This window comes from Cervus elaphus, chromosome 14, assembly GCF_910594005.1.
Source record: "Cervus elaphus chromosome 14, mCerEla1.1, whole genome shotgun sequence".
NCBI classification, from domain to species: Eukaryota; Metazoa; Chordata; class Mammalia; order Artiodactyla; family Cervidae; genus Cervus; species Cervus elaphus.
Genome location: NC_057828.1, coordinates 33,252,642 through 33,265,498, shown reverse-complemented (window position 1 = coordinate 33,265,498; position 12,857 = coordinate 33,252,642). Strand labels below are relative to the sequence as shown.

The 12,857-nt window shown below is 40.4% G+C and overlaps 1 protein-coding gene across 2 annotated transcripts in view; it reads right to left on the bottom strand.

The window, feature by feature from the left end:
- SMYD3 (SET and MYND domain containing 3) overlaps positions 1–12,857 on the bottom strand; it is a 709,727-nt gene that overhangs the window by 138,326 nt on the left and 558,544 nt on the right. For both annotated transcript variants that reach the window (XM_043923815.1, XM_043923816.1), the window contains one exon: positions 11,541–11,651. In XM_043923815.1, the coding sequence (XP_043779750.1) occupies positions 11,541–11,651 (111 nt within the window). The remainder of the gene's footprint in view (positions 1–11,540; positions 11,652–12,857) is intronic.

Below are 12,857 nucleotides of genomic sequence, written 5' to 3'. Positions count from 1 at the left end.
CTCAGTCTGAACACAGGTCAGCTCCCTTCTCAGGAGGGAGCGCCCAGGCGGGGGCGGGAGGGTTGGGTATCACAGGGTGAATACAAGAGAGAAAAGTGCTGATCACCACAACACAAGGCATTGGAGCCAAACAGAGGCATTAGGAACAAAAAAGGGGAAGGAGGCAGACAAAGATGACTAAAAGTTGGAGCGGGAAGACTTCAAAAGCTATCAAGAAGATTAGGTGAGCAATTCGGGGAACCTGATAAGCAAATGATGGGAACGGCGGATGCTGCAACTCCTACAACTTTCCATTTAGACTTTTTCCTCAGACCACTCAGTAACAATAATAGCCACCATCACTGAGGAAATACCACCTCCTGAGCTAGACTTACATGATCTAATTGAACCCTGCAAGCAGCTTTGCCAGATACGGATTATTCTCATCTTACAAAAGGAAAAACGAGGGACTATTACAGGGAAACCTGCCAACATCAAACAGTTAGGAGGCAGCAGACCCTGCATGCCTCCAAAGCATGTACAGTCAACTGCCCTGTTACCCGCCATTCGGATGTGATCTCTGGCTAGTGTCACCAGGGTCCGAGCAGCTGCTCCAGGACTAGAGCTCAACTACTCCTGTATCTAAGACTGCACTCTTTCTATGACATACTATTGTCTGACATAAGATAGTGATTCAACAAATGCTACTGGAATAATGGGACATCTGTGTGCAAATAAATAAATAAACCCTGTACCACATATAAGAATTAACTAAAAAATGGATCAAGCCTACAACCATAAAATTTCTAAAGGAAGACATAGAAAAATCTTTATTCTCTTGGGTTAGGCAAAGATTTCTTAGATATACCATCAGAAGACAGATTTGTTAAATAAAGAGAATGAACACTGAATGACAGAAAAATTAAAAACTTCCACCCTTCAAAATACTCTTTCAAGAGAATGAAAAGACAAGTCACAGACAAGGACAACAGTTTTCTGAAACATGTATCTAATAAAAGACTCGGAGGCAGGTTAAAGAACTCTCAAGACTCAAGAAGAAGACAAGACCTAATTTTTAACATAGGCAAAAGATTTGAACAAGTATACCACCAAATAAGTTATACAGATGGCAAATAAGCACATGAAAATAATAAATCATTAGTCTGTCCATGGGGGTTCTCCAGGCAAGAATACTGGAGTGGGTTGCCATGCCCTCCTCCAGGATATCTTCTCAACCCAGGGATTGAACCTGCATATTTTATGTTGCCTGCATTAGGTGGGTTCTTCACCACTAGACCACCTGGGAAGCTCCATTAACCATTAAAGAACGCAAATTAAAGCCAGAAAGTGATATAACTGTGTGTCTACTTGAATGATTAAAAACAAAAACAAAACTGATAAAATCAAGTGCTGGCAAGGAAGTGAAGTAACTGGAACTTTCATTCATTGATGGTGGGAAATTCAAAATGGTACAGCTACTTTAGAAAACAGGTTGGCAATTTCTTATATAGTTTAACTGTACAACTGTATATTTACTGTACAACCCAGCAATCCTACTCCTAGGTATTTACCCAAATGAAATGAAAATTTATATTCACACAAAAACCTATATATGAATGTTTAAAGTGGCTTCATCGATAACCACCAATAACTGGAAAATAACTCAAACACCCTTCAGTGGGTGAATAGATGAACTGTGAGACAGCCGCATAATAGAATACAACTTGACAACAAAAAGAAACCAAATGCTGAGATAACAACAACAACAAAAAAATGTCTGAGTATCAAATGCATCATTCTATATGAAGGAAGACAGAATCAAATGGCTGTTAGGATCAACTTATATGACATTCTGGAAAAGGTTAAGCTATAGTGATACCAGATCAGGGGTTAGCAGGGGCTGGAGGCTGGGGTAGAGGCTGACTTTAAAGCAGTTATACGGGAATCTGGGGAGGGGTGATGGGATTGATCTGTACCTGGGTTGTTGTGGTGAGGCAAACGGCATGTATTTGTCAAAACTCAGAACTGTGCAGTAAAAAGAGTGAATTTTAATGGATGCAAATTATACTCCTATATTTAGAAACTAAGAGAGGGAAAATGTATATACTATTCATGAAATTACAGAGACAATACAGTGGCGCAATTAAGAATGTAGCTCCTGAAGTTACTGCATCTGCAAAGTGTGAAGAAGAGCAACCACCCTCTTCTAAGATGATGGAGATTAAGTGAGAGGAGGTATATAATCACGCCCGGCACACAGTAAGAGCCCCGAAGCTTGAGTAGACAAAATTATGATGATTATATTCTTTGAGGAAGAGTACCTCACTCTAGGGCTTCCCTGTTGGCTCAGCGGTAGAGAATCCACCTGCTAATGCAGGGTCGGGAAAATCCACTGGAGGAGAAAATGGCAACACATTCCAGTATTCTTGCCTGGGAAATCCCATGGACAGAGGAACCTGGAAGGGTCCATGGGGTTGCAAAGTGTCGGACACGACTTACGGACTAAACAACAACAGCCTCACTCTGCAGCACCCCTTGAACAGCATGTGCCACGTGCTGAGTGAGGTAATGTGCCCAGGACACAGAATACATACTTCCTTGTCACGGGAGCTGCTACCACTGAATCCGTTCCCCAAGCCAGAGCTGCTTCTACACCAAAAGCCAGGAGAAAAGAATTTGTACGCAAGAATTGTAGAGGTTATGAGATGGAATCCACGTCACCACAAATTGTGGCGAGACCCTCTTCTTACCCTTGGGGTGGGCTTTTGGATACACCAGAGCCACATGGTGTCTGGGGGGAAGTCAGTGTGAAGCGCTGTGACCTGTGATGTGGAAACAGCACACCCCAGGGCCAGCGCCATAGCTACAGTGTGTATTTCACAGCCTGCTGTGCCCACCGTGCCATGCCCAGAAGCCTTGCCCTGGCATTCCCAGTGATACTGCACGTGGGGTTAGGTGATTATAAAGCCAATAAACTCCTTTCCTCACTTTAACATTAATGATAGCCACTTTTGGAAAAACCATTCTTCAGGTTGTTTGGAGAAATAAGACAGGTAACATACAGTACTATTAGGTTTTACTGCTTAAAAACTCACCACACACACACATGCACAACACACTCTTTCCTTCAGTTTCCTGCCAAATCTTCCTAATCTTCTGAAGATAATGTAATTCTGTTATGATGAAAACTTTAGAAACAGGAAACACATTCTGCTTAGATTGTTAAAACTTGAAATATAAAATAATTCAGAGCTGACTGGGCTCATCATTCCTACCACGAGGCATTTCTGCTTACAATTAATTTAGCAAAGTAGAAGAAGGCAGCAGAAAAAAAAAACAACTGGTTTTCTAATGACCTTTCAGTAATTGCTCATATTTTAAGTAGACTCAAGTTACCAAAGAAACTTTTTCTTGGGCAGAAAATGTTCATTTCCTTTGAATACAGTTTTAACTCTTCACTTTAATTCCTTCACTCCTTCTTCAGACAATCCTCGCTCCTCCCTTTGGGTCAATCCTGCCTCCTCTCCCCAGTTGTCCCAGTTTAGCAGTGACAAAGCAGGGACAGCACAGCACATACAAGAACCAAGGCTGCTCTTGCCTGGCGTCAGCATTAGCCATGCCTCTGAGGGACGCTGCGTTCTGGAACCCACAGATGTTGTGCAGGGCCTCAGAGGGACCCAAGAAAAGAGAGTGTGAAAAGAAATTGAAATAATTACCAAAGACAGTTATTAACATTGCTTTATTTCTAAAGGAGAAAATGTGTGTGCATAGTCGCTTAGTCATGTCTGACCCTTTGGACTGTAGCCCACCAGGTTCCTCTGTCCATGGGATTCTCCAGGCAAGAATACTAGAGTGGGTTGCCATTTTCCTCCTCCAGGGGATCTTCCCAGCCCAGGGATTGAACCTGCGTCTCCTGTGTCTTCTGCATGGCAGACCACCAGGGAAACCCCACAGAAGAAAATAAGAGCAAGTGAACTTAGAACTGTAGCATCAAGGAATGAGGAGTTTCTGAGGGTGTTTCCCCTACAGAACCATCTATTAAACGGTTTTTGAAATGGATACACTTTCAGAATGACTCTACTCAACTCTCTGCCCAGAGAAGGCCCAGTGATACAAGACACAGATCCCTACTTCGCAGACAGGCTGGTACCAGGAAAAGTGCACACATGTTTGGAAGCCCTCGGTAGAATTAGATCATTGTTTATCCTCGTATTTTCTTCTGCCGCCAAAGACTTGAATTCTTAGCTATGAGAAGCGAACAGCAGGCTTTCAAGCTGTCGTAAGTTCAGACTTGGAGGTGCTCACCTCTACTCCAAAGTGATAGTAATGATAAGTAACCCATAAAAAGAGAAACAAAAATGGCTTTACTAATTCGAAAACAAGATAAACATCTCTCTGGACCAGTAACAGAAATGCAGAGCAGTCAGCAAAACCGAAGCCAAAGCCTCAGGTCTGGAAGCCAGCCGTCACAGACATGCGTTTGGTCCCAATGGTTAAGGGAGAGAAAAGTGCTTCACAGAAGAAAGGTGAGCTTAAAGGCAAGGGTGAGTCTTCCCTGGTTATGAAAAGAGGCTGAAAAAAAAAAGGATGATGACATGTTTCCTGGGGATAAATATTTACAGGAACTGTTGGCCCTGGAAAGCCTAGAAGACACATAGAGTCTCTCTGGGTACAGAGTTAATGCCTATCACCTAAGCAACCAGGTCTGCAATCTCAACATCACTGTGGTCCACACTTACACATGCCATGAAGTCTGGTTCTGAGCTGGGGCCTGAGGGAGGCAAGCAGAAAGCAACCAGAGACAGCAGATGTGCAGAGAAGGAGAAAAAGGAACAAGATAAGAAGACATCCCACTAAAAATGGGCCTGCCACACAGACTTCCAAAACACATAGTGAAATGCAAGGCTAAGGTAGATAATCAACAAAAATAAAAAAATCAAGAATCTGAACGTGATTTCACTCCAGGAAAATAAACTATAGCACTGAACGACCAAGACTTTGAAGTAAGATTAGGATGTGCAAATAGATACATAATAGAGAAGCACGTACTGGACATGAATAAGAAATTACAGAACAGAAACAAGTAGAAATAAAACCTAAACTGGAAGATTGGGAATAAAAAGCAAATTTGAAACCCTACAAATAAAAAAGTCATTAAATCAACCCAATAGCAAAATAAGATGTGATTTAAGGGAGCTTTAGTTTTAGAAATACAGAGTAAATGCCGGAAGCTGAAATGGGGCACCTCTAGGGGGCAAGACTTGGGTAGCAGCAGGACAGAGTATGTACTAAGTTTTTCAATGTGGGTCTAGTACTTTGACTTTTAATAAAAGATTTTTTTAAAAAATTAAAAGACTATAAGAAATAGAAGGATTACTTGAAGGATATGCAGTCTTTGCTTTCTTCTATATAGTTCTGTAAGTTTTACTCCTAGAATGAAGTAAGCCAGAGAGATAAGAACCTAGATTACATAATTTTTCACCTTCCTTACTTCTTTGATTAAGTTATAATGTGAAATGATGTCATTCAGCCACACTGAAGAATATGATAAAAATCAGCTATTTAAATCTTTGTGGATGTCTGGACAAGGATATTGATCATTCAGTCTCAGTGGGACCCGTGGCGAGGGCCTCAGAGACAGGAAAAAACTGCTTCAGCTGAAGAGCATGTATGTGCCCAGTCTTCCAGCTGTTGGGTCTTTTGAAATCAGTCTTAATACTACTTCCTTGTATTACAGATGAAAAAAATCAGAGAGGCTGAATGCCTTGCCCAAGATAGATACACAATGGACTGGAATCCAGCACAGAAATCGAGCACTTATTTTTTTTTTTTAATAATTGAGATTTTCTTGGCTATTTTGAGGATCAGTACACAGATATTTGGCTGCTGAGAAATTCAGGGCAAATTTGTGATTTATTTCTTGTCACTATATAGGATCATATGGCATGCATTCTGGGTTCCAACTTGCCTATGTCCGATTTTTTGTGACTTATTTCACAAATCAATATAAAATGCATTGCTGTTATATGGCATATGCAGGTATATATTGCTGCATACATGTGTATTATGTACGCATGTGTGCCTGAAAGCCACTTCAGAATCTTTTGGATGGGGGGGGGAGGTTATAATTAGATTAAACAAGTTAGATCAGACAATTGAAGAAGAGAAGAGAGGGAAAAGGAAAAGAGAAAAAAGAAACCAAGGTAGGCTGGACCTTGGGGTCATGATCCTGGAGGACAGTGAATGCCATGCTGAGTTTGAAGTTTATTTTGAAGACTAAAGATAACACTCAATATTTTAAAAAATTCTGAACAAAGCAACAGCATGGAAGTAGTGCTGTTTCAGAAAACTTACTCTGAAACTATGTACAAGACAGAAGAAAGAGAAAGAAATTTGAGTGTCAGGTGACCAGTTAGGGGCTATTTCAATAATCTAGGAATGAGGCAACAGAGCTGTGAATAGATCGACCTTGTGTTTTAGAAGAAAGATCGTATGTAACAGGTACTAGGAAAGAAAGTGACATGGAAAGTAAACACAGCTTTTTCTTTTGCAATAAAACATGTGACATCCAAGGAAGCATACTATGCACTATCCACACGCTTATGGAAACAATCAATTCCATTTAGTCTGTTCTGTTTCTATTGCCTTGGATTTTGACCTGCACAAGCCAAATCATTCCAAAACCTTCTCTAGAAATTATTTCTTCCAGAAATTAAGTTGTTGTTGATTACAAATGACAGCTAAGTCCACAAATGCAAATTACCCCTGCTATCATAAGGCCTCTTGCCTTCCCGAAACACGACACCAGGCAAGCCCAGTAACATGCAGATGTAGGCACATAATAAATATTACTTGATGCAGAAACCTGTTGAGACGAATTTTCTAGGTTCCAAGAAAAGCAGAAAAATAAGCTTGAAAACTTTAAATCTAGGACCTGAAGTAAATATAATTTTTGACTGAACTAATTTTGAATGCATGCTCTTTTGGGGATGCACTAAGCTGAATTCATCTCTGTATTTTTCAAATCAAACAAATAGTATAGCGAATTCAGAAGGGATGTTTATATCACTAAACAGAAGAAAATTCTCAAATAGAAACTTGAAAATATAACTGATGAGCTAATTGAAATCAAGTTTATATTCTCATCTAAATATATATTCTACTCACTTCCACTATGAAACATTTCATAGAAATAAGGGATAATAGAGCCAGAAGGGGCCTTAAGATGATCGTGTCTAAATACAACTCCCTTGTATAACAGATGACGTAAAAAATCAGAGAGGAAGAATGCCTTGCCCAAGATAGATACACAATGGACTGGAAAAAGAAATTGAGCATTTTTTTTTTAAATAATAGAGATCTTCTTGGCTATTTTGAGGATCAGTACACAGATATTTCAATTTGCACACAATTCTCAAAATCTGAAAAATCATGTCACTGTGATTCTTTCCTAAACAGTTATTCTGGTGACTTTCCAGCTTAAAAATTGAAGGCAAATTTTTCTTAATAGGATATTAAGTGCCAATATCTTCAAATATTGTTATTACATTATAAATTTCACTAATTCACAACTTAATATCATATACACTATATATTCAAATTTTCAGTTTTCTTTCACAGTACATTACCAAAGTTACTATGAAAACTGCACTACCATGACCAAAGATGTTAGCATGCAATTCTGACAGGGATAACCAAGGTCAAGGGATTTACTTTAGGAAATGATTCTACTGAAAACAACACAGGAATGGAAGTTCAAATGTTCACAGTAAATACACAATGTGACTTCAAACTGCCATTTAATATGCTTTGTATTTTAAGATATAAAAAATAATCCCCATCTATGGTATGTTAAGCGGACATTCAAGACAATCAAACCTCCTTATTCAATATCCCACTATTTTCTGGTTGTACCAAAAACTAAAAAAACAGAAAATGATTTTACCTCTTAAAAAAAAACCCTTGCAAGGGGAGGGAGGGACAAATTGGGAGAGCAGGACTGAGATATATACATTATCATGTGTTAGACAGATAACTAGTGGGAAGCTGGTGTATAGCACACAGAGGTCTGCTTGGCGCTCTGTGATGACCTAGAGGGGTGTGATAGAGGGGTGGGGTGGGGGAGGGGTGGGAGGGAGGCTCCAAAGTGGGGGATATGTGTATATGTATATAGCTGATCCACTTTATTGTACAGCAGAAACGATGCAATTATGCTCCAAAAACAATTTGTTTTTAAAAAAAACCCTTTACACATAAAAAGGGAAGGAAGTGGAATTCTCTTCTTAAAAATGTCTCCAGAGCTTCTAAAAGTCTTGTATTTACAAAATATTAGATAAAAATATTCCTCTGGGTCATGCAAGAAGGGAGACAGGGGCCACGGATATGACATAGCAGGTGATATTAATCAGATGGCTTTTTTCTCTCCTGTTTCATCAGAGGCTAGACTTGCTTCATTCTTAGTTTCCCCACTTTCTACAGGTAAATCATCTTCAGTTTCTTGCTTAGGCACTTTGGCCGGTTTTCCCTTTGCTCCCTTTTTCCCTTGTGTGTGCACTTTTTGGTCTGCAGAGTATCCTTTCCTGCTGCCTCTGTGGCCTCATGTCCACAGGACATTCTCAGGAACAGGCTTAGCTGATAACCTTGTCCATCTCTTGGGCTCCCCACTCACCACCCCTCTGGTGGAGCTGACCCTCCCCTTGGGCATCATGATGGTGGTGGGGTGGGTGCATGCCAGGTGCCTGGGGGCTCCTGCACCAACAGCCTTCCCAAAGCCAGACGCTGCCACTCCTCCTGCCCTCCAGTACTTTCTTGATGATACGACTTGGCCTACCTCTAACACAGTATTTGTAATGGTTCAAGTTATATGTCAACTTGACTGGGTCATAGGGTACCCAGACATTTAGTCAGACATTATTCTGGGTGTGCCCATGAGAGTGTTTTTGGATGAGATTAACACGTGGATAAACTGGCTTATTAAAGCAGATTGTTCTCCCCAGTGTGGGTGGGCCACACTCAATCAGTTGAAGCCTTGAATAGCACAGAAAGGCTGACCCCACCACTAGTAAGAGCGATCTCCTTCTCCCTGACTACCTTCTAGGTGTGATTTCACTTTCCTCTTCCCTTTGGACTCCAACTAAAATACTGGCTTTCTTGCAACACTGAGCCTACCAACTTTCAGACTGTAACTTATACCATCAGCAACCCTGGGTCTCCTGCCTGCCAACTGCAGATCTTGGGACCTGTCAGTCCCCACAATCACATGAGCCAAATCCTTATAATCAACCAACCAACCTATCTCTGTCTCTTTACATGTATGCATGCATGTGCACACACACACACACACATATACACCCTGCTCATTCTCTTTCTCTGGACAATCCTAATATCTCAAACTTTGAACTCAAAGGAGTAAAGAAAAGGGTCTTAATGGATACGAGAGACACTACAGATCAGCTACCAAAAAGCTATTCACAACTTCTTCTCCCTTGTCTTCTTCTGGATTAAAGGCTGAAAAGCCAAAATTCTGTTTCCTTTCCTCTTTCACAGCTGCAATATTATGTGACACAGCTCTGACCCATAAGATACAGGTGGAAATCCCCAGGAGAGTTTCTCTTTGTTCTTTGTCTTTTATCACCCCTTATTTTCCCTGTCTAGAGCTTGGATGCAATGACTGGGGCTTGGGGGCAGCAGTCATCCTGGGGCCATGAAGACAAAAGCATACGCTAGGGCTGTCTAAGGAGGAAGACAGAAGGATTCAGGGTCTGTGATGAGACCTACCAGTAGCTGCTCGCATGTTGGGCTGCTTCTCTAGAATTATTGAGAAAAACATATTACACTTACTACAGCCAGTTTTCTTTTGGGTTATCTGTTATTTGTAGCTAAACCCATTCCTATTATTTCAGCCCAGATTTCAACTATAACAATAAGCCAAAAGTGAACATGACCTGAGTTTTAATCAAGTAATCACTCAAAAAAAAAAAAATTGAGGGTCTGCCATATAGATGGCATGTACACTTGCATGCACAGTCATTAGGTCATGTCCAACTCCTTGAGATGCTATGGACTATAGCCCACCAGGATCCTCAGTCCATAGGATTTTCCAGGCAAGAATACTGGAGTGAGTTGCCATGCCCTTCTCCAAAATGGCAGGTAAGAGGCACTAAATCCAACAGCCTTCCCATCCCCAACCAAGTATGCTGATGGGAAGCTAGCTTGCTCCCAGCCATTCCAGGTTAAACTCTGAGCAGGAATTCTAGGGGATCTGTGATTCCTGGAATGTTTGTGAATGGCAAAATGTAAACACCAAAGTAGACTGAATCTTGGGGAGCTATTAACAATGGATCCAACTTTTTCCATTCAATTCACTTATTTCTATAATCTATGTTTTTTCTATAATTAATGTTTTTTTTAAACTATGTGATAGGCATGGTTATGGTAAATTAAAGTACCAGATTGATCAAATTAATCAAATCAATGAGTATTTTCATTAATTCAAGATGGTGTTTGATTCAGAAGGCACATCCTATTAGCAAACTTACCATTAACTTTTTCTTTTATTTGGAGGATAACTGTTTTACAATGTTGTATTGGTTTCTGCCATACCAAAACATGAATCAGCCATAGGTATACATATGCCACCTCTTGAACCTCTCGCCCTATAAGCTATTTTTAATGAAAAACTAACCATGATCATTGACTTCTGCATCTTTAGAATGAGCTTACGCTCCTTTCTCATGGAGTGAAAGCAACTACCTTTCTCCACTGATGTGGGCACCAGAAGCCACAGGTAGTTGTCGTATAGTAGAAGGAACACTAGGTTTATCAAAAGATCAGTGTTTGAGACTTGGTACTACCACTTTTCCTTCATCCTGTCTGGGGGTTCCTGCACCAACAGCCTTCCCAAAGCCTTTCCCTTCTTGCATGACCCAGAGCCAAAAGAAGTCCAACACATGTAAAACACTCTACAAAAGTAAGAGTTCATTAGACAACCTAATTGTGTGCAAACTAAGAGTAAATAGGCTCAGTGTAAGGAAAGTATATGAGTAATTTGAGAAAAGTTCATTTATAATCTTTATGGCATTTATTTTGACTTTTCATTTCTCAGAAAGTAAAAGTTCCTGGATAAGGAATCTCCATCTGATAAAGTATTGCAGCAGAAAGGGTTACAGGAGGAATTTTAAAGAAATAAAAACTCAATAAAACTTGGTGTATTTACTACTGAGCAATAGCTGTTACCACTCATAATGTAATTAGCCCTCTTGCTATAGGCTCTAATAGCACTCTGGCCTCCAACGTCTTTTTAATTACATGTTTTACACCCACATTCCCTCTAGACTCCATAGATCCTTACCTGAGATTAAACCTCTTGTTGCCTGGTGGTTGATAAGAGTTCCAGGAAATAAAACATATGCAGCACAGCGTATTGTTTTATTTACCTTTGTTTCCTATTATTCACTGAGAGTCATTTACTTTTGGGTTAATGGGAAATAAGAGCAGAGTGCTCTGCAAAATCATGAGGATATTGCCTGGGTGGTGTTTCAAGCTGGCTCCATACCACATACCTTGTCCTGGGTTTGACATCGGAAACAGTCACAGTCAAAGCAGTACTGGTCCTTTAGCTGCTTCCTGCGCTCCTCGCTGGTCATCAGCATATCCAAGTAGCAGATGGTGAGCTGCGGAGGCCAGAGAGAGGGGGGCGTCACATGGCTGCCGTGCCCACGTTCTTTAACGAACGGCTATTACTTCAAATTGTTGAAGTAAAACGTGTTTTAGTTACACACCACAAAGTGTGAGGAGATACTTCTTCCAGTCTCTCCACCCAAATAATCACAAGTAAAAAATTTTAAGGCATTACCTTCCAGTCTTTGTTAGGTATATCATATACTTAATATTTTAAAGAATTGGGCTCATCAACTCTATGCACGTTTGCACATGTTATTCACTAAACAGAAAATATCAAGAGCTGTTATGTGTTTGGTATTAGTAAGTTTTGGTAATACTTTCTGTAACCACTGGCAATCAGAGAAGCCATATTAATCCTGGCAATCAAATGGATGGCAGATTATGTAGCCAGATTGCTCTTAAATCCTACTCAGCTCTATAGCTGCTTCATGGACCTTAGGTTCAACCAGATTTGGACTGTTGGAAATGAGGAGACAGTTCTTTCACTTGTGAGGATTTAAAAAGATGGAACACTTTCCAAATAGGGAGAACTTAATGCCAGGATGCAATCACTGATGAATGTACCTAACTTGACTTCCTTGGACCCTTTTAAATATAATAACTATGTCCTGCCTTGAGTTTTAAGCCAGATTTTTCACTCTCCTCTTTCACCTTCATTAACATTTAAAAAGCTAAGATTATGGCATCTGAAGATGGCAGATAGAAGAAGGAAAAGTGGAACCAGTGACAGATTCTATTTTCTTGGGCTCCAAAATCACTGAGGATAGTGACTGCAGCCATGAAATTAAGAGAGACTCACTCCTTGAAAGGAAAGCTATGACATACCCAGATAGTGTATTAAAAAACAAAGACATTACTTTCAAACAGTGAAAGCTATGGTTTTTCCAGTAGTTATGTACAGGTGTGAGAGTTGGCCCATAAAGAAGGCTGAGTGCCAAGAACTGACACTTTCAAATTGTGGTGCTGGAGAAGACTCTTGAGAGTCCCCTGCACAGCAAGGAGATCAAACCAGTCAGTTCTAAAGGAAATCAACCCTGAATATTCATTGGAAGGACTGATGCTGAAGTTGAAGCTCCAACACTTTGGCCACCTGATGCAAAGAGTTGACTCGCTGGAAAAGACCTTGATGCTGGGAAAGATTGAAGGTAGGAGGAGAAGAGGGCAGCAGAGGAAATGGCTAGATAGCATCACTAACC